Source organism: Diorhabda carinulata, chromosome X (genome assembly GCF_026250575.1).
Source record: "Diorhabda carinulata isolate Delta chromosome X, icDioCari1.1, whole genome shotgun sequence".
Taxonomy (NCBI): domain Eukaryota; kingdom Metazoa; phylum Arthropoda; class Insecta; order Coleoptera; family Chrysomelidae; genus Diorhabda; species Diorhabda carinulata.
Window position 1 is genome coordinate 17972105 of NC_079472.1, and position 22869 is coordinate 17994973.

The 22869-nt window shown below is 31.2% G+C and overlaps 1 protein-coding gene across 1 annotated transcript; it reads right to left on the reverse strand.

Moving 5' to 3' along the window:
• Positions 1 to 1834: 1834 nt before the first annotated feature.
• Positions 1835 to 22861, reverse strand: LOC130900701 (vigilin). Its single transcript, XM_057811484.1, has 13 exons — positions 22797 to 22861; positions 22661 to 22734; positions 21565 to 21778; positions 13952 to 14156; positions 12654 to 12801; positions 12177 to 12593; positions 10865 to 11221; positions 10622 to 10807; positions 9913 to 10532; positions 8256 to 8453; positions 7346 to 8192; positions 6655 to 6965; positions 1835 to 4892 (listed from the first exon to the last, which is right to left on the reverse strand). Exons 3-13 carry the CDS (start codon positions 21735 to 21737, stop codon positions 4632 to 4634), a joined length of 3723 nt encoding a protein of 1240 aa, XP_057667467.1. The 5' UTR covers positions 21738 to 21778; positions 22661 to 22734; positions 22797 to 22861; the 3' UTR covers positions 1835 to 4631.
• Between the last annotated feature and the right edge of the window lie 8 nt (positions 22862 to 22869).

A 22869-nucleotide genomic window follows, 5' to 3' on the forward strand; every position in this document is an offset into this window, starting at 1 on the left:
AATTTAATAATCCCAAAAAGTGCAGAGTCTCCTTCCAAATATAATAGTTTTCCCACACAACTAATAACAATGATAATTCTCCAGATTTTTCCCCAAACTGGACAATTAAAAATAAAAATAATAAAACCTGACAGTGGATGAGAAATTTGTAGATCTACTAGTTTCTAAAAAATCAACTTAATAATCCTGAGCATTGAAAAATAAAAAACTAGGATGCCAAACAAGTTTCACAACTAATGATAATAATAATTCTGAGCATTGAAAACTCAAACTAGGAATCTGAACAATGAAAAATAGTCTTCCAGATGTTATCACATAATTTTGTATTCCGGAAGGGATTCAAAATTGAAAATCAACAGTGAAAAATGATTTTTGATATTGAAAATGAAGCCCCAAACAGTGAAAATAAGAATTTTTCATAAAGATGCACCGGTTTATAAAAAGAAGACAATTTAATTTAATTAAAGCAGTGAAAAATTAAAAAACTAGGATGCCAAACAGTTTCCACAACTAATGACACTAATCCTGGGTATTAAAAATAAAACCTAGCAATCCAAACAGTGAAAAATATTGTCCAGACTCAAACAAAATTCAAAATTGAAAGCCAACAGTGAAAAATGATTTTTGATATTAAAAATGAAACCCCAAACGGTGAAAATAAGAATTTGTCACAAAGATTATATAAAAAATGTGGAGCAGTGAAATATGAAAACTAGGATGCCAATTAGCTTTTCGCAGTAATATTGTCTCGAAGTTTATAATGATTTTTTATTGGTCATTGTCTCGAACTTTTAATAATGACTATGATGAATATTGTTAACAAAAGCTTTTTTTTTCGTTTTAATTTTGTAAGCTTAGTCCAATTAAATTGTCAAATTTTATAAATAATGATTTATGGTGTTCAGAATTATTACATTGGTATTTCCTGTAAAAATACAAAGAATTGTGAAGAAAATTATTCTTCGCTGCTTTGAAACCTAGTTCTCACTTTTCCATGGCTTCAGATTGTGAAATTTTCATTTCTTAGAAAATTTTAATCTTTGTGGAGAAATGCATATTTTTCACTTGTCAATATCCCAGTTTTCATTAATCTGAATTATCAAATTCTCATTTCTTGTAACAACTGGTAGATTTTGTCAAAAAAGTCTCATCTCTCATTTCCTTGGATTCTTAATTTCATTTTCCACTACTCTGGATTATCCTATTTTCATTTATTAAGAAAATTCATTCATTCATTCATTTGCTTGGACTCTTAGTTTGCATTTTTCGCTACTCCGAATTATAAAATTTCCTTTTCTGTTGAAAACTGGTAGATTTTTAGTAAAAAATATCATTTTTCATTTGCTTAGACTTAGTTTCTATTTTTCAGTATTCTGGAATAAAAAATTATCATATCAGTTGAAAACTGGTAGGTTTCAGTGAAAAATTGCCATTTTTCATTTGCTTGGATTCTTAATTTTCATTCTTCAATACTTAGGATTATCAAAGTTTCATCTATTATGAAATCTGATACATTTAGTGGAAAATACACATTTTGTCACTGTTTTATGTCTAGAAGACGATAATTTGGTTAGGTGATTGTAATACTGGTGTAATAGCAGTAATTAGTGCGTTCAGTATTTTTGCAAGACACCAAAATCTCGAGCTTTTAGAATCCTGCATAGCACGATCCAAGATTGTCGATATTTCCTCTTATGTCCTTATGTCCTTCAATTTGCAGTTGTTTCCATCGAGTCATTATTGCAAATAACAGGAGGTTAAAAATTAACAACTCACATTTTCCTCGGCGGTTTCTGAAGCTAAAAATGAAGGGAATAAACGACAAAAGCAAAAGGTATTTTTATTTGTTTTATTATAATTCTCTCCCTCAGGTTAGTCCTGGGCTAACAAAAATGACCGCAGGGACTCTCTGTAAAATAATATATCCTATATACACAAGATTAACAGCAAAAAAAATTTAGAAATATATCTTTTTCAATTAATTAAGTCGTGTTGATTTCTTCGACACGTACAATCAGTCATTTTTTTTTTCTTCATAAGTTGATTCAATAACAAAGAACCAAAAATGAAAAAGTTACCACAAAAATAACACTATCCTTTATATAAATTTTATTTGACAGAACAAACTTTTTAATCCGCTCCCTCTAACTACAAAAACATTCCGAAAAATAAGAAATTGTAATAATTGGAGTTATCCTATCTGTCTATAACAAAACGTATTGATTGAAGGAATAGGGAGGGGAAATTCCTAATAAAAAAATTTAGGGGATGGTAGGTTCTTCAAGAAAAATTAAATCTGAGACAAAGGCACGATACAATACACTGCCTTGCTTTTTTTTCAAAAAGGGGGGCAGAGAAGTTATGACACAAATAAAAAATATTTACGTAACAATTCAAAAAAAAAATATAAAAAAGAATATCGATATGCGACATACATAGATGGTATTAGGCCAACCACTTTAGACACCGAAATCGAAATATGTTGATCGTTTTTATAATTAATATCAATATTTAGACCCTTTCAAATGATTTATCACCCTATACACAAAAAACAAATATTGTTAAAAACTATTTACAGTATTTTCAACAGGTACATAATTGAGAAAAAAAATTGTGCAACTAAAAAAGTTTGCGGTGAAAAATTGTAGGGGGATCTTTTACTACCGCCCCGGGTTTACAGTACCATAGTTTATAATCACTTTTTAATGTAGACAAATCATTTTTGTTTATCACAGTAAAAATTCCATTCCCACCCTTTTTGTTGTTTATTTTGTTAATATCTAAAGTGAATGTCCCACGCCTGAGCTCAACCTGTATACTGTAAGAGTGATCATGAAACAATAATGATATAAATGAATTTTTGAGAGATTAAACAATTTCACCACAAATTTAAATCTCATTCTACGAAACCCCTCCGAACATCAAACCAAGTTTTCATAAATAAGATTTTGTTCCCACAAGATGTGACATTTTCGTAATTCAATGCTTTGAAAATGAAAACTAGAAATCTGCACTATGAAAAACAGAAATTTTTCATCAAGATTTTCACAAGAAATGACAATTTCGTAAATCAAGGTATCAAAAATGGAAACTACAAATTAAAAAATGTGAAAAAATGGATATTTTGTTAGTTTTCACAATAAATGGAAATTCCCTGTATCAAGACATTAAAGATAAAAACTAGACAATGAAATAGTGAAAAAATGGATATTTTTAATATATAATAATAAAAAATTGAAACTAGAATACCAAACAGTGAAAGGGCGGGTATTTTATTGTTAAGTCTATTAGTTTTCACAATAAATGGCAATATCGTGTTCCAATGTATTAAAACTGAAAACTAGAAAATGGTATAGTGAAAAAAATGGATATTTTTCACTCAAATCTATCAATTTTCACAAGAAATGACGAATTGATAATACAGAACAATAAAAAAATTATAACTAGGATCCCAAACAATTATAAGATGGTTTTTATGCTCAAATCTGTTAGCTATCACAAGAAATGACAATTTTGTAATTCAATGCGCAAAAAAATGGATATTTTTCAATGGAATACTACAGATTTCATAAGAAATTACACATTAATAATTAATAATAATGAAAATTATTATACCAAACAATGAAAAATGGAATTTTTCATGTTTCAAGGCATTAAAAATGAAAACCAGTAATGGAAACAGCGAAAATGAAAACTGAGAATTCAAACAAATGAAAATTGAGAATTGTTGGCAAAAATCTAGCAGTTTTATAAGAAATGAAAATTTTATGACTCAATATAGTGAAAAATGTAAACTGAAACAATAAACAGAGAAAAATTATAATTTTTCATACAGATTTATCAGGTTTTTTACAAGTAAAAATACAATTTCAAAATTTAGAGTAATGAAATTGAAACTAACTACAAACACTTTCAGTTTTTGGAAAATACTATCATTTTATAGAAAGAAAACGTCCAAAAAAATGTGAGAAGTTAATTTTTAGTATTTTTCCTATACTTCTGGCAATTACTTAAATCAGTGAGTGGTGATTGTTTCAGCTCTCAAAAATGTCTACAGGCTGTCACTCAGATTTATATATACCTTAATTATCTTATAATATACAAATGGGGGGGGGGCAACACATACATAGCAAAAAATAACATAAGTTGCAAATATCATAACATCTCTACATACATATATATATATATATATATATATATTCTAGGCCGTGCAATGCCTTCAATTAAGGAAGACACCATTTTTTTAAATATTTATTACATACCATATTAGAAAAAAAAACAGTTTTCATCTCTTTGTTTAGTTTTATATCGTTTATCCGTTAATTCGCGAGTCCAGTTTCGTCGCCAGGCCTTTTTTACTAATCAATGCAGCAAACAGTGAGGGAAGAGGAGGGGGAGGAGTGGTTGCAACACGCGCAACTAACTTAATAACTAAGGTTAGTATTTTGAACATAACCTCAAATTATTCGGCAAGCTTCCTACTTCCAACTTTCGAAACAATAAAAAAATACTTCCTAGAATATTTTTTTGGCAGTGATAATTTATACGAAGGTACAACATAAAAATAAGCCAAAATGTTTTAAATAGAAATGAAATTGTAGGAAAGTGGAAGCAAAAAGTAGTTGTATCGTTTAATAGATTTTATGTCGTGAACCCCAAGCGCCTGCTACTGGAGCTGGTGCTTGTGGCTCTTCCGTAGCACGTCTGAAGGACGGGAATTCCGTTACGCTAGCCGTATTTGGAGCCCTCTGTTCCCACGGTCCACCCTGTACTACAAATCCATTATTGGGCTCGCCGCCACGGGAGTGATTATTCTGTGCAGCAGCGGGTTCAAAATGGGAACTCAATGTATGTAGTCTTTCTCTTGTTTGTAATTCCGTGTAGTCTTGTAACTGGAAATAATTTTGAAAATATTAGAGATAGGAAAATATGAGTAGATGAAGAAGCAACAAATAGAAGAATCCAATCAATGTGAACATTATAAACAACAGAATATGAAAAAGAATTGGAAAAAACTATAATAAATTTTACTAAAAAGAAAAATAAATATAATATATATAGAATCTAATTAAAATAAAGAGAAACGATTTCTTCAGTTATTATTGTTAAAGCTACTCCATCTTCATGTTTAACTTGAAATTCAAAAAGTTTTAGTTTATGGGGAAGTAAAGGATCTTTGTTAGTATGAAAATGTTTTTTCTTTCATTTAAGTTTGTAATCTAAATCAAAATAAGATTCGTTCTAATATCATTTTAATAAAATGAGAACAATGATGAGAAAATGGTGACAATATTGATGTCACATTTACAGATTGTAGAGTGCAATCAATAATCTTATAATAATCTGCTTATCCATTGGATTTCTGTAATTTCTCTGTAATATTTCAAAGACAGATAGCCACAATTTTCTTTTCGTCCTTGTTTAGTAATTTTTCTTCTGACTATTCAAAACCAGAAAATTAATTGAACCCTAGAACTAAATTAAAACAGACAGCTCACTGTAGATTACTGTGCCACACAAGTGGGTGACTAGCAAATCTTACCCTAATTTTTTTATAAAAAAATGACAGAAGAAGAAAGTTAATAGATGCAGTAAGGGAACACAAAGAGCTTTGCATTACAAAAAATGTTGATTATATGAAGATGTCTTGTCGGATCATCTCATATATTTCAGCAACTGGTTTCGATTAATTCGGGAATAATTAGCAAAATCAGTATCACTCATATTAGTTGTAATTGTAAATTGTCCACTGTTTTTTCTCTTCGATAGAATAAATTTGTTAAGTGATTTCTTCTTCATCAAGGAATAGAAAAACATTTCCTCATCAGCATCATCAGATTCTGATTCAGAGCTTTAGTTCAATAACAAAAGTTGTTTTGTTCGATTGTCAAAACTGAAATTTTTTGACGCCGTATAGTCGCAAACTGCCAATCAAATCCAAACCCTACCGTTTCCTATTTGAAAATGCGTGTCTCAATATGCGGATCACCACGCAACACTTGTACGAATCGTATCACGCTACCTCACGCGTGCTATACGTGTATGCTATACACGGTATACCGACAGTTGTCAAATTTCAAGCTGGTTACCTCATATAGTTGCTTTGTTAGAATCTGAGTTTGATGAAACACAAAAAAGAACAAATTAGACATTTTATTGTTTAACTGGAAAAATATATTGGAGGCAAAAGCTTGGCTGGGAGAGAATTATCTTATAGTGACCCTTTTTTAAGAAAATCGACCATCATTGACGGGTATACAATTTGAATGTGGTCGTACAAGCACGATGATGCTATATGATTATGATGTTCATACGAGCAAGTAAAAACACAACAATCGGTCAAAAAGGTTACAGCATCTGTAATTTGGTAATGAAATCATAAATACACGATCTCATATTCAGAATAAAAAACATTCTAATCCATCAAAATAATGCAACTTATCACAAAGCTGTAAAAACTGAGTTATACTCAATGAATTTAACTATGAATTGTTTTCACATCCATCATAGTCTCCAGATCCATCCCCCGGCGATTTCTAGCCATTTATAGTCCTGAATAAAGTACTTCAAGGAAATGAAATGATACGGACGCTTTCTTTGAGAGTTTCTATTGAAATGGATCTATTTATAGATGTGATAATGGAAACAACTTACGTATTCTTCTCCTAAGTTGAGCAAATGATCCTTAGCTTCATACACGTTATCCTCTTGGCCGGTAATGACAACAAGATTACCATCTTTGTCTCCGTCTCTAGGGAATTTGATATCGACATTGAAATCTTCCATTATTTTCTTAATGTTACGGCCTCTGGCGCCAATTAATCTAGAATGGACACTGGCGTCAATGTTGATTTCTACTTTAACGAGCTCGTTAAGTTCGTTGACAATTTTCATAATATCGTCTTTGGCGTTGTATGCATTAGCTTCGTAGCCAGTGATGGTTATAATCGATTCTTCTGGATCTCCTTTAGAAAAAAAAAATAGTTTGTAGTGGCAAAACAAACGAAAAAATATATTGAACTATTATTATTGTCAATACAATAGCAACAAGACTTGTGTAACGATCAGTATAGTTGTATCAGTATGATAATGAATGAAAGTACATAAGACAAACAAGGAGGTCTGTTAAAGTTTGGTTTAAGGAAGATGTGAATCATTTAGAATATAAAGATAGAAATGAATCAAATCTTTGTAAAGATAGTTAAATAGAGACAAAGCCTCTCTTGCAGTATTGCAGCAAGATAGGCAATAGATCCTTAGGGTCGCAGTGAAACGTTTGTCAGTCAGTTATAGTTGAATTTTTAGCCATAACTATTTAGTTTATTAGAAATGAAAATATCCTCACCTTTTTTGGGAAAAGTAATTTGAACGTCATGATCCTTGCGGATCTTAGTAATGACAGCACCTCTTTTGCCAATTATCTTGGGATGGTACTCGGGCGGTACTTCGACCTTTAAAGCGAACCTTCTAAGTTCTCTGTCTTTCTTGTCGGCCTCTAATTCTTTGACTCTTTCCAAAAGAGCTTCTTTAGCATCTTCGACGTTAGTCGCCGCACCAGTGATCTTGATGACGTCTTCCTTAATATCTTGAGGAGAAAGAACGATGTGTACGTCGTATCTATCCATAAGATCTTTGACGTCGCGGCCTTTTTGTCCTATGATAGAACGATGTAGTTCGAACGGTACGTCTACGGATATTGTTATAGGTACCAAGTCCAATAGCGCCTGTTTAGCTAATTCACAATTGGTGTCTTTACCAGTTATTTTTATAACGTCACATTGTCTGATAGGCTCTTCATCAGTTTCTCCATTAACTTGTTCATGATTTACGTATTCGTCTTGGTTATTCTTTTCGGGAAATTTGATTTGAACGTGATAATCAGAAGTGATCATTTGTACTTTGTGTCCTTTGGAACCCATTACTGTTCTATGGTGTTTTTGCGGGATGACACAATCGATTGTTACCATCGATTCCAATTCGGCTATAATTTCGTTGATTCTAATTTTGGCGGCTTCCGTACATTCTTTAGGTCCTTTAAGGACAACTTTGTCGCTGTCGTCGCCTGAACGCGGAAATGATATCATAACTTCTCCGCATTCTTCGGATATTCCGTGCAAAACTTCTCCTCTTCGGGCTACAAAGTGTTTATGATGGCGAGGGTCTACTTGCATTGTACTTTCCACTATATTATCCTGAAAAAAAATAAGATAAATAGGTTAACGTGCTAAAATATCAATTTCACTTATTTTACTTACTACATTCTTAATTTTAGATTCTAAGGCAGCTTTGGCTTCTTCGACTGCTTCTTTCTTACCAATAATAGTGATAACTTCTCTGTCTTCGTCTGTATCAGAAGGAAAAATTATGCGGGCTCCCGTAGAATCGCGAATTTTCTTAATATTGGCACCGTTTTTCCCGATTAGGAATTTATGGTGTTGCGGTTTGGCACGGACCTGAACAAAATATGCTTTATTAATGATCTGGCTGTGTGGTTTCAGATGTTTTTTTTTTCAGTTTTTTTGTTGTAGAATGATTTAAGAAATACAAAATTTGAAATGTTTCCAAACTGTGCGAAATTGGTGAAATATTTTTATTACAATATGTTGTAACTACTGTCTTAGCAGTTTTTAGAATAAACCTAATCGACTTGGATAATTTTTTTCTTCAAAAGAATATCATCAAGACTAAAAATGTTGGTAATAACTTTGAGATTGTACGGGCATATATAGTACTTAGAAAATCATTTCCTCACTTCCATGTTCCAATATCCAAATTAGAACATTATCTAGAGTTTTTATTAAGAAGTTTTTAGAAAATCTGTTTGGAACTATGACTTGTTTATTATAAATAAACAAACTTTCAAAATTTCACCGAATTCAGAATCATAAATCATTAAATACTTGTCTAATGTTAACTTGATAATTGTCCCATTAAAAATAAACATTCCCTCACAGTAGTACCAACAGTCGATAGGTAGGTATATTTTTGAGGACTTTGGTAATACTCGCATTAGTTTTTGACAGTTGGTAGAGCAAAATATGTTCTTACTAGTCTGGCTTTTTTTCCGATTTTTTTATCACAGTATGTTAAAAAATACAATTATTAAAACGTCACTAAACTGTGTAGATTTATTAAGAATTTTTTGGTGTTCATTTTCAAAATATTGGTGATATTTGCCCCAATACAAAATGTCAAAATGTAATTGAAACTGAAAAAAAGGCCCCCTTTTTGACACTTTGTAATGGAATTTATGTGTCTTACCTCGTATATAAAAAAAATGATATTAATTGTAACAAACCAATGAAAAAACGCATCTATCAAAAAAATACGTTTTCACTCTAGTTTGTTGTAATCTAGCATCATTTCTTATACAAAAATCTTATAGAGAAGAAATCTGCTTAGATCTAAGATGCATCAAATTGTATTTGATAAAATAAAATTTAGTATTCACACTAAATGTTACATCTATGTTTGATTATACTATATTAGTAATTTACTTTATGGTATTCTGGTTACCGTGTATTGAAACTCATATTAAATAAAATTTTGGAAAGTTGATCAATCAGATCAAGTAATTAGACGCAAAAAGATACAAAAGTTATTAAAGATCAACGTAACTAAAACACTAAAAGATATATGGTTTGCTGCAGTTGATACCTTAGACAATGGACAGAAGAGGACCTAGAAGACGCTGAATCCCTGGTTGAAAAACTTGTTTAAAGCCTTGGAGTCAATATCAGACAAGAAAAGAGAAAAAGATAGACAAGGGAGAAGATAAGTAAAGAGTATAAACTAGGAACAAATACTCCTGGTAACAAAAAACCTTATTATGACTTAATTTTCTCCGCCTCTATCACTTACCAATAAATAAATAATTTTGTCTTTATATTTTATGTGTTTCATCGTACTAACCTCGGCACTGTAGCTGGCTAGTTGCTTCTCATTTGCCAAATCCAACAGCTGTTGCTTAGCTCTATCAACATCATCTTTAGGTCCTCTAATAGTAACTTTATCGCTTTTGCTATCGGCACTAGGGAATTTGATTGTAACACCACCGCAATCCTCCATAACAGAATGTATTAGTTTACCTTTGGCACCGATGAGAGAGTTGTAAAATTTAGGAGGAATAGTTATTTCTTCGGTAATAATATTTTCAAGTTCATCTTGAATTTTGCGTATTTTTTCGACGGCTTCGTCTACGTTCTCCTTTTTACCGGTGATGGTGATCATATCATTTTTATCGCCTTCGGCCGGTAGATCGATCTTGGTGTTGGTTTCTTCGCGTATTTTACGGATGTTAACACCACCTCTGCCTATTATGAATTTGTGGAATTGTTTGTAAATTGGAAGGTCGACTTGATATGCCTCATTCAGTTCTTTGACTAATTTTTCTAAATATCTAGCGCATTTATCGACGTCTTCTTTTGGTCCCCTAACTTTAACAATGTCGTTTCTTTCTCCTGGTCCCGGAAAATAGATTTGTACTTGATTGAATCTATCCCTGATATCTTTGATGTTTTCTCCTTTCGCACCTAACAAACAATCATTTTTATTATCTCTCAATATAGTAGAAAATTGAAAATAATTGGAAATAAGCATTAAAGAACATCAAAATACTCACCTATGATTTTTCTATAATGTTTCTGTTCAATTATGACATCTTTTTCTTTTTCGTTTTCCAATTTGAAAATTCTTTGTTCTAATTCAGATGCAGTGCTAATCACATCTTCTCTGTTACCTTGGATACGCACCAAACCACTTTCTTCTATGTTGATTGAAACGTTGAAATCTTCCTTTAGTTTATTAACTACAAATAAAAGATTTTTTGTAAAATTGTACACAATTAATTTAAAAATACGCTTACTATTAGCTCCATTCTTTCCAATGATGTGCTTGAACAACCTAGGATCGACATCCATCTCCAAATACATCATTTTAGCAATCAAATCCTTGGTTATAGATTCCAGTTGTTCTTGCGCTTTTTCCACTTCATCAGGAGGTCCTTCGATTTTGATTTTATTGTCTTTATCGGTAAATTCTACATGTAATTTTGAAAAGTTCTGTGTGATTTTATTGATATTGGCACCTTTGCGACCGATTATATATCTGTGGATCCACGCCGGAGCGTCTACGTCGCTGGAACGAACCGAATTCGCCTTTTCGCAAACTACTTGTAATGCTGAACCCAACTTATCAAGGGGACCACGTAGAGTAATGGTACCTGAAACAAAATTTTCATCAACATATATACCAACAAAAATGAAATCTCAACTTAGGAACCAAAAGGACATAATGATACAGATACCAAAGGAAATTTTGAATTAGAAACCAAAAAGGACATAATGGTACAGAAAGAAAATCTTTAGAACCAAAAAGATATAATGATACAGACATCAACAAATAAGATATCTTGGGAACGAAAAGGACATAATGGTACAGATAACAGAAAGGAAAAATTAGGAATCAAATGGACTTAATGGTACAGATACCAATAAAAAGGAAATCTAAACTTAGAAACCAAAAGGAGATAATAGTACAAAAAGGACATCTCGGGGACGAAAAGCATATAATGGTACAGACACCAAAACATCAACAAAAAAGAAATCTTGGGAATGAGAAGGACATAACGGTACAGATATCAACATAAAGGAAATCTTAGGAACCAGAACATAGCAGTAAAGGGAATCTTAAGAACCCAAAGGACATGATGGTACAGATACCAACACAAAGGAAAAATTAGGAAGCAAAAGGACATAATAGTACAGATACCAACAAATAGGGAATCTTAAGAACCAAAAGGACATAATGGTACTAACCCAGCATTGTGGCGTTTCTTTTAATTATTTATTTGATCAATGAAGTATGGATAGGAAGAAAAGAAAAAAGATGAGAATTTTGAAAAATGATAATGTAAAAAATTTACAAGTGAATTAATGTGTAACAAACTAATGAAAAAAGATGATCATTGAAAAATTATCTTTTCACTCTAGCCTGTTTCAATCTAGCATAATTTCTTGTACATATACCTTTTACCAGATATATGTTTAGATCTACAATGCAATATTTGGAGGATAATATTTTCAAGGTTGTTCGATGTCATTTTCTTTATAGTTTACCATTGATCCTGGTTTCTCTGATTATTGCTAATACATTTAATATTGAAACAAAAAACTCACCTGTGGGTGAATCATTTTGAGGTATCTCAACACTAACTCCAGTAGTATCTAAAATCTCCTGTATTGTATTTCCCTTTGTCCCTATTACATATTTGTGTTGACTTTTTGGCACTTCCACTGCTACAGTTTTCAATTCCTTTTCTAACGATTTATATAAATCTTCGATTCTATTTTTGGCTGCCATTACACCTTCTTTTTCGCCAGCAATGAAAATTTCGTCTTTGTTTACCGACGGTGGAGGTACGTTTATTTTCGCACCGGTTTCAGCCATTAAATGATGCAAATTTCGACTATAAGGACCAGTTATGAACGGGTGGAAATGTTTGGGAATGTTCAGACGTTCTGAGGCTTTTTTCGATTGTTGATCGGATGTTACTCTTATTTCGTGTTCTGCCTTTTCGATTCCTTCTTTAGTACCTAGATCAGATATATTTCAAAATAAAAATACTAATTATATATCGAGTCATATATATTTACCTGTTATTGTAATTACATCGGATGGATCATTTATTGCTGGTACTGAAATTTTGGTCGCAGTATTTTTCTCAAGTTCTCTCAGACGATCTCCTTTTTTACCTAGAATCCATCCGTGGTGTTCTTTTGGAATAGACACTTGTTTACTAGCCTAAAAAAAATAATTACATTTTTATAAAGTAAATAAATAGCTCATACAGTCATTGAGTTGAGAGGGATTGACAAAAGTTTGGAGTACCCACCAATCATAAAGCCTTAGAGTAACATTCAGTGATATATTTACAAAATAGGAAAATAATGGACAAACATAGTAACCGTTGAGAATAAGAATTTCAAATCCCAAATAGTCAATGCAATGTTCATATGCGAGTACTATTTGTTCCCAAATATAATATAATATGAAACGACTTTACTTCACACAACAAAGCATTGCAAAAATATACATGAGAGTCGAGAAAAGTTTTATGTATTTCAAAAATCTAATACTGATAACAAATGCAATTTTGACTCTTTTTATGAAGTAATTGTAGAAGCAAATATGACGTACTTAATAAAAATTATTCAAATAGAATGGGAAAAACAACTTAAAACTTGAAAACAATGTCATTGTCGCATCAAATAATTGGAGGGCCATATTAATCGATCTGTATACAAATTTTTATTTATAAAACCCGGATATATACAGCTCGTATTTTCATCAAAACAATTCAGCATAGCAGATTCTTGATCTTATTTATTTCCATGGTACAACCAAGGGTACAGACATTTAACAAACCGTAAATAAGTTGATGGTAGAACTAGAACCCCATAAACGTTGTCTAGCTGATGGAACCAGTGCTATTAAGTTCGAATTTCTTAACACACTGTTTATTTGTAGCACTAAACTAGTTACCGTCTTGAGAGACCGAAACTTTCAGTTCCCTAAATTACAACTAACAAGAAATAACCAAAAGTATTTAAACTGGGGATAAAAATTGGAAAATAATTGTAGATATGGATACAAAACACCTGGAGAGATATAAGGACACTTTTTTGAGTGCTGATGTAGTAGTTCAGTATAAGAAATTGGATTTGCAGGACTCTTGACAACATGCAAACAATTCCCATTAATTTAATTTATCTTGGATAAATTGAAATAGTAAAAACTATTTTTTTTTCTTTGTAAACCATACAAATTAAAAATGACTAATTAAAATGAAAAATGAAGCCTCCAACAATGGAAGATGATTATACGACTAATGCAAAAGAAATAGGAAGATGATGTAAAAAAACTGATTTGCACGATGAAATTTTCTACTTACTTGAGTCTGAAAATGAGTCAAAATTTTTCTTCTTGCTTCAAGTACCTCGTTTTGTTTGCCTGTCACTAAGAACGTGAGCGATTGATCTTTAGCATGGGATATTTCAATGTGTGCACCTGTTTCTATCATAATATTACCACAGATGTGGTTAGATTCGCCTTCGCCGAATTTTTGTACGTCCAATTTACGTTCTTCATAAGGGACCCTTAAAAATATTTAAACATATGATTTCCAATTCTAAAACTTCAAAAGGCCAAAGTCTTTCAGATAATTTATAATATTGTTATAATAATATCTCTAAATACATTAGGAAAATATGAGAAAGAAGTGGCATTCACAATATATTAGTCACATCGCCAAAATTAAACTAAATTCGAGTTATATTATGTAAGGGAAGACTTGAAGAGGATTTACTTAATGATTTGATATGAATATTTCTTTATTTGATGTATTTTCTACATTTGACGTTGTTTTCATCGAAACAAATAGTTTGAATGTTAAGAATGTTTCCAAAACTTCTACTTCTTTGACTACTCTCGTATTTCATTACAGTAAAATATTATATAACAAATGAGATAGCGATTAATTAAATATTGTAAATCTCCTCGTTTCATAAAGATTAATTAGTTCCATTGATTCTTGAAAAAAATCTTTGTTGATCATTAGTTGCGATGGGGAGCAGTTTAGTAGTTTATGTCTAACAGAGTCAAATCTATTTTTCTCAACTCAAAACTTCCGAATCTTGTACAATGTTTATATATACATATTTGTACATAATGATTTAGATCCTTACATATTCTTTCTTGGACATTTCTCAATTCTGATTACAAGGAGTGAGGGTTCAGAAATTGGATCGATAGAAATTTTTCAAAAACTTCTTTATTTTCAAATTTACAATCTACTTATATTCAGAAATAAGTAAATGGTATGATGCAGGTTCATCAACGGTAATTTGTCTTATGATCATCGGGCCATTATCTTTTTAGTCTTTTCTTGCAGTTAAAGGTTGATTGGTTGGTTGCTACTGTTTGCACAGTGGTCTTTGTGGACGGTTGAAATTGAGACATAACAAGTAGCATTGAGCAGCATTTACAGAGTGTTGGATTGAAATGAGAATTTTTGAGTTTGAGGCTTGCTATATCCCCAAAACTCGATTCTCGATTCCATGTGTGATTTTTTTTTTCCATTATTAGCTACTAATTTCTATTTATTAGCCAATTAGCCAATTTCTATGTTGTTTGTTTTCTTTTAGTCTTGCGGTGTGTGTTCCAAGTAAGATTTCGGTCTATATGGAGGCTTAAGTATATCATTTAATCTTCCCTTGGTATTATTAATAAACATTTGAGGATAGTCGCTTTTTTTGTGGTAAATGTAACTTTAAAAAAAATGAAAGGAACCACCCTATTTGCAAATACAATGTTTGTAAGAAGCCAAGATTATATATTTACATGTCATAAATGCAAATAATGATAAAAAGGCATCTAATAATTTTCCAAAGTTTTGGAGGTGATAAGTTTATTGAGTAAACATCATCACTAACGAGCTTTGGAAAGAATTTTACAAAATAAGATTAATTTTTCATTTGTCAAATGTTTGAAATCTATTTAGCAAAAAATATGTCGACCTACCACATAACAAAATATTAAGACAAAGGTAACCAGTATATCAGGAAAATTGTGTCCTAACCAACTTACAATTTTCCAGGAATTACGATCCCGATTGATGTTTTGTTTACAAAAAATAAACCAACTAGACTGAATGACAGTATAGTAGTGAAGGCTTGGGAAGGGATCATAAAAAAATAAAGTTATAAGCACCAATATTCTTTGATGAAACGTCGCTTGACATTGTGCAAGATGAAAATATTGCATAAACGGATATTGCACGTTGTTTTGCATTAACAAATCCCTTACCATTGCATCATGGTTGTCACTAAATTAAATTCCATAAGCAAAAGTAAACAATTTCCTAACCTCAAATTCTGTTTTATATATTGTGATCAGTTTAAAAATAAAAATAACCAAGCTAGATAGAGTAAACATGAAAAAGGGGTCAGCTGTTAATTTGCTTTTGGAGTTCAAGGGAAGAAAAAAGCATCCAGGCGATGATAAGCCAAGTCCTGACTAGATAGAACAAAGGGATACAAAAGTTCAGTTATAGAATTAAACGAGAAAACATACAAAATTATATCTGAGAATGGTTGAAGAAACATTTGAAAAACTTTTAATTAAAATAAAACATAAGATAACTAATAAATCCTTGACGAGAGACGTAATATCAAATCGATAATGCCGCAAATGTGAGACTTTCCATGAAACAATCAGCTGAAAAATTGCATTGCATTGCAAATTGTCTTGCATCATATCAAGCAGCCTTTAATACTGTACAATATCTGTAGTTCTCGCAAAAATTAGTACCGCAATAAGTTGATTTATTTCTTAAACCTGTACAAGCTAAGCTTCACTGCAGACATCTGGTTTCAACTTGTTGCAAGAAGAAAATACCTCGATGGTATTTGCAGGCAGATGGTTAGGTTGATATATTCCTATTGAACGGTACTGACTTTATGGAGGTAATTGGAAAATAAAGTTATTAAAACTGAATTGAAAAATATTGAAGAGCTAAAAACGGGAACAAGAAGTTGTGTAGATTGATGTAACTACATATCTGATAATTATTTTTTAATATTTGAATTTATTTCAAATTAGAAGTAGATTGAAACAACGATAGTCAATTGAATCAAGTTTTGTATTCATTCTGTATAATAAATTCTTATTCAACACCAGCAGTTACTATTATTTAAAACAGTTGACTGTTTGACCTTTGATAAAAGCGTCCTAATGAGAAATTATTATTAAGCATTTAATTTTTAGTTAGAAACTATTGGTAATGCCACAAATCGTAAAAATTACTTATTCAGTAATATTTATAATGTGATAAACGTTGCTAGTTTTTTTTTTGTTATCTAACATCTGCATAACTAACATTTCATATTCTTATTAGTCGTGTTTTCTTGTCAGTACTCACAAAAACCACGTTCGCTACTATATCAAAAAAAAAATCTATTTTGGCCACAAATTTCTGGTGAGATCATGCGATACCCAGAATAATAATATTCGACTGAGAACTAAACGATTTCTACTATTCACCTCTGAAATAATTTCGAAAATGTATTCTGTCGTTCTTCGAAGAAGAAAACAACTACTTTGTTGGCTAATACCTCGACGAATATTGAATTAGATCTCCTCTGAAGAGCATGATGTTAATCAACCTTTTAATCGATGGCTCGCAATTGCAAGGAGGTTGTAACTAGGGACTAGTTTCGACGTTATTACCTCTCATCAGAGTAGTTTAACAACCCTCGTTCGGGCTTGAGACCCGAACTGAAGACAACGTCGAAGAGCGTCGCTATTTGGTTCATGTGGTGACGCTCTTTGGCCTTATCTTAAAGTTCGTTTCAAAATATTTTGTCCCGACTCCCATAAATACCAGTATCCACTCCAAAAATTAAAATAATGCTAATTTTTATTTACCAGTTATTTTGAACTGATTTTCTATCAAAAGATACCTAAAATCAAGTTGTTGAAAAAAATTAAAATAATGTTTACATGGAAATTGTTAACTAGGAATAATATTCCCAGTTATTATCAGATCAAGTTTTTTTCTTAAAATTTTTATGAAGTTTAGAATTGTGGACTGTTTAGTCGATAGAGAGTAGGCAAATATTTTAGAATACAGTACAAATCAAAATTTTGGAACTCTTGGGATTATCGAATTAGGTAACAGTCTGTTTTTTCTATTAAAGTTTCGGAGGTATGTTAAGGATCAGAGAGAACTAACTACCTACTTCATAAACTTAATATATTTTGGGTTCGTATTATCGATTTTATGACCTGTAGAGAGAAAACCTTTTTTTTCTTTATTTTAGGAAACAACAAGGTTAATAATGTGTTTAACAGATATTTTTAATTAGAAAACTTTATACCAAACTTATATGGAAGTTAATATTATAAAAGTATAATATCTTATAAGATTGTTGCATTGCACAGGAACAATACAGATATTAAACTACTTTCATTAAATTTGTTTTTTTTATTTGCTTATATTTTTATATCGTTTGCGATAATACGTCACGATTGGCGCGTAACGTTTTTTTTTCTTCTCAATTATTCGACGCCTTCGTCGTCGAATTTTATAAAATTGGCGCCCAACGTGGGGCCACGATTACAATGATGAATTAAAATCGACATTGTTTCAGGTTTTTTTCATAGTACATAATAACGCTAAAATTGAATTTATTCCATACATATGGACCTCATTGTATATTCACATTGACAACTTTCTGTTTCCTTTTATTTCTCTTATTCATATGTTTTAAGAATAGTTATTTTGAGTATTACTACTTCCAGTCTGCTAATTAGTGAGAAATTGATAACTTGAATATTTTATTTATTTCATCCTTACTGTATACAATTTAATTACCCTAAAAATTAATAATTAAAAAGAGAAAAACGGCGAGCCTAGGACACATTATACGAAACAACAAATATAATTTTTTGCGCCTACTGATCGAAAAGAGAGGGATCGGAATGAAGAAAATGTCTTGGCTGAGAAACATCAGGCAGTGGACAGAACTTCAATCCTTAAGCCCACTTGACATGATGCAATACAACGTGCAATACAAAGCAAGTCGCAATATATCTTCATCAAAAACATGCTCAGATGAAATTCAGCTGATTGTATCATGCAAGATCTCTTGCAACATCATCGATTCGGTACCATTTTTATTGCGTGCAAGCTGAATTTCTAGGGCTTAACAACCAACCTATCCATCAGGCTTCAAAACCCTAGGCAGCAGAAGATATAATTATTGACAGTGATCCACTGACCACTTTTTCACTTACTTAGTTTTGTTATGACCACTGTTAAACCGATCACAAAATAATCAATCAAATTTTAGATAAGGTATTTGTTTAACTCATTTATTCAGGAAAAAGTATGTTTTCCTATCAATATTTACATAGAATAATAACAATGTACAATTATTATCAAAAATATTTTTCATTTTAAAGATAAAAACCAGTAATTTATAAAATTTTGCTGGAATAGATAAGAATGAAATGAATCTAACAGAATTCATTAAAGTAAAGAGTATTTATCTACCAGAATTTTGATGGTAAACATTTTATTAATTTGTTGAAGATAAGAATGTGAACTTTATTTAAAAAATTTTACTTCATTATATTCATCGATTTAACTATTGAAATATTTGTAGAACAAATTTTCCAAACAAAACTAGATGTAAAAATTAATAAACCATATCCTAAGTTGGAATTCCTAGAACTGTGGGTGATATTCATACTAAACACATTATTTTAAATCACTTTACCAACACTCACGATTACACTGTCTGACGCGCGTTTTGATAACAAATTTATCGTCTTCAGAGATTGGTTTACAGTCGACAACTAAGCTAGAATTCCTGGAAACGTTTGTGATATTCATACTGAGCACACTATTTATTTATAGCACTACACCAACAGTCACCATTACATTGTCTGGTACGCGTTTCGCTAACCAATTTATCGTCTTCAGAGACTGGTTTATAGGCGGCAACTAAGTTGGATTTCCTGGAACTGTTTGTAAGACCCATACTGCATACACTATTTATTTATAGCACTACACCAACACTCACGATTATACTTTCCTTCAGTCCCTGAAGACCATAACTTGGTTATAGAAACGCGCGTCAGTCAGTGAAATTTTGAGGGTAGTGGTAGTGTAAACAGTGTGTTCAGTATAAATAGTATCATATTTGCTATTATTTTGAAATCTAATAATGGAATCCTTAATAACCATTAAATCGATTCGAATATGTTTGGGAAATTATACTTTTTTATGCCCAATTTGATTATAGTTTAACAAATTAAAAATTAGTCATCTATTTTATTGGTACATAAAGATATTTAAATTCAAACACCAACAGTAAACGAAATGTCATTGCCCACATTCATTTACTGGGATGAAAATAATTTTTTCTACTACTGTGCGTAATACGTACGTACATAAAACTATACCCACTAGTGCGTAAAAAGACGTATTTTAAGGTCTCCTTAGCGTAGTGGTTAAAGTATAAGGCTCACGTGCGTGAGGTCCCAGGTTCAAGTCGCGCTGACGCCATTTTTCTATTTATGTAGTAATAATCATTTTTAGTTAGCATTTATACATGCCGAAGAGAAGAAATGACAAATATTAATAACACAAATTCGTCTGTTGTTTTGTTAATTTGTTCCAATCTTGATTAAAATGTTCAAAATATTAAAAAATATTGTAGGCAATTTGTATGTAAAAGCCTTTTTTCGACTCATAAGATTCATACTCACATTTGTAGGAAAAAAAACTAGTTTACACATTTGTTACATGGCAAAAGGGCTATAAGAAAAACAATATGCATTCATTTTAATTCACCTTTGCTAAGCATAAATGGAAATAGGGAAATAATCATATGAAAAACAAAACTAATTACGGTAAAAGGCAGAATTTCGAAATAATTTACTATTTAGTTAAACACAAGCAGTTGAAAATCAGTTTTTGAAGGTTTATGTTTATATTTTCATGCACCAACAGAAAAAGGCCAGTTATTATAACTCATATAGAAGTTAACAATAGATTTCTAGATGAAAATTACATAATATATTGTTTTATTAGAAAATTCGTATCAATCATACACTGGTTATTAGAGTGGACAGTACAAGTTAAATTTTGGTATTTTATTTACAAGTATTTGCTAGATTGAGTTTATGATCAAGATTTGAGGGAATTTTGGAGGTTAGTTATATTGTATTTAGGTAGACTGGATGATGATCATTCTGTGTTAAAAAATGGACACTCTGCCATTATGTGTTTTATAGTCAATTATCACATTTGGGTTCAGGTTTAGTATCAAATAAGTAACTATGAGTCAGGCACATATGGCCTAGAAGGAGACATATTAGAGCTTCATCTCTTACCACTATCACTTATATGTGGATGTTGATCATTGGTTCTCCCATTCATTGAAAACTTTAATGTTTTAGGGTTGATTTGATATTGGCTCTTGTTAGAAAGTTCACGCACTAGACACTATCACTATATACAGCTTCCTTAGCGACCAGGTATGCAGGGAAACTGTAAATATGAGATGCATCTGATGAAGCAGAGATGCATATTATTCAGCAAAGAAAGTAGATGGGGTTGGAGGAACTTTGAACATATATTTGGAGGTTGGTGTAATAATATGATTTCCCATACTATCTTGATATTTAGAAGCCTTTGTATGTCACTAAAGTGTCCTTTATTTAGCACATGATTGGTGCAATGTTTTTCAAATGAGGTGAGCTGAGTAATTAATTTGATGGTTTCAATTCTCAATATTGGAGTCTGAGAATATTACACAACTGTTGTATCTAAAAATAACTGGCGACATAAACCCACTGGCTCTTGAATTTCAATATTTTTATGTACTGATAATGCAGCTGACTAATTTCATTTTAAGTGTGATAAAATTTAATAATAATGAATTTTCATTAAATACCAATCAATAAATATAAAGTATTTTATTTTCCTTTTCTTACCTGAAAACTTGTGTGATTCTTGTAGACCCAACTCTCATCTTGTCGGTCCATTGTCCCATTGTAGAGCTGTTCTGATATTGGGGTGTAGATTCTGGTAGGGCTGGGAATAGATCGTCGTAACTTCTTACAGAGGGCTCATAGGCCGCTCCTGCTTCCATCATTGGTTGCTGCATTTTGGGATTGTCCTTATTCGTGCCAAGTCGTTACAGCAACACTGAATAAACATTAAATAAATTGGAATTTATGGAATATTGATATTGATGTTATCCATACTGTTTACTAATATTCACTGTTTTCTTTTACTACACCAATACACAATTATACTCTCTAGAACATGTTCATCTTTGGTTAAGTGTGAATAATTGTAGATATGGAGATAAAAGAGGAAGTAGAAGCAAATAAAGGAACAAATAATAAGTAAATTTGTATTTCAAAGGGTGTTTTACCACATTAATCTTATTACTATCATTTTACGATGATATTGAAACTTATAGGACATATCATCACTAACGAACTCTGGATCTATGTTGAACAAAAAATAACAATAAGACCTTATGAATGTTCTTTATGCTTTGAAAATTATGTATAATTATAATTTAGGTTATAAAAATACTATTATGAAAAAATAGCACAATTTAATAGCTAAAAATCAATTAAATGAAATTTTAGTTTGTTAAAGAGAAAGCTAACTTTAACAAAAAGTAAATATTTCAAAAATTTACTAACCAAAATAAACGTACAGATGAAACTCTTAAAATATCTGAATTAAATGGAATAATTGTCGAAAGAATTATAACTTTTGAAAAATTTTATTATTAGAATATTAAAAAAATCACACGCAATTGTCTAGATATGGTGTCCAATGATCAACATATGGAACTGGATATGACCATGTGGTAAAAATATCCGAGCAATCATGGGAAATGGGATCAACTTTTCATGAAACTGGTGAATATTACAAGAAAATCTCACTCTGAACAGAAGTTTGAAATGTGTAATTAAATTTCCAACGGTTGTATTAAAGTCTACGTGTCATCTCCAGCATGTTGACCTAAACCACAAAACAAACCTAAAATAATAACAAAATGTGACTCACTGTACTGTAAAAACAGAAAATCCGTCCTAGAAAATCCTGGATCTTCGAAGAATCTCCAGTTTTACTTGGTATTGCTAAAACAGTGAATTTAAAAGTTAATTTTCACAGAAAAACTAATATTTACACGTTGACGTACCTACTGCCAAGTAGAAAATGAAGAAAATTTTAGATATGAGAGTACTCCAAATGCGCAGATTCGAAAACTCATT

Coding starts and splice junctions, on each gene's coding strand:
- LOC130900701 (XM_057811484.1), bottom strand. CDS start 21,737: ATGCAGCAACCAATGATGGAAGCAGGAGCGGCCTATGAGCCCTCTGTA. Junction 14,157..21,564: donor AGAATCACACAAGTTTTCAG/GTAAGAAAAGGA, acceptor AATATTTTTAAG/GGTCCCTTATGAAGAACGTA. Junction 12,594..12,653: donor CGATGTAATTACAATAACAG/GTAAATATATAT, acceptor TATCTGATCTAG/GTACTAAAGAAGGAATCGAA.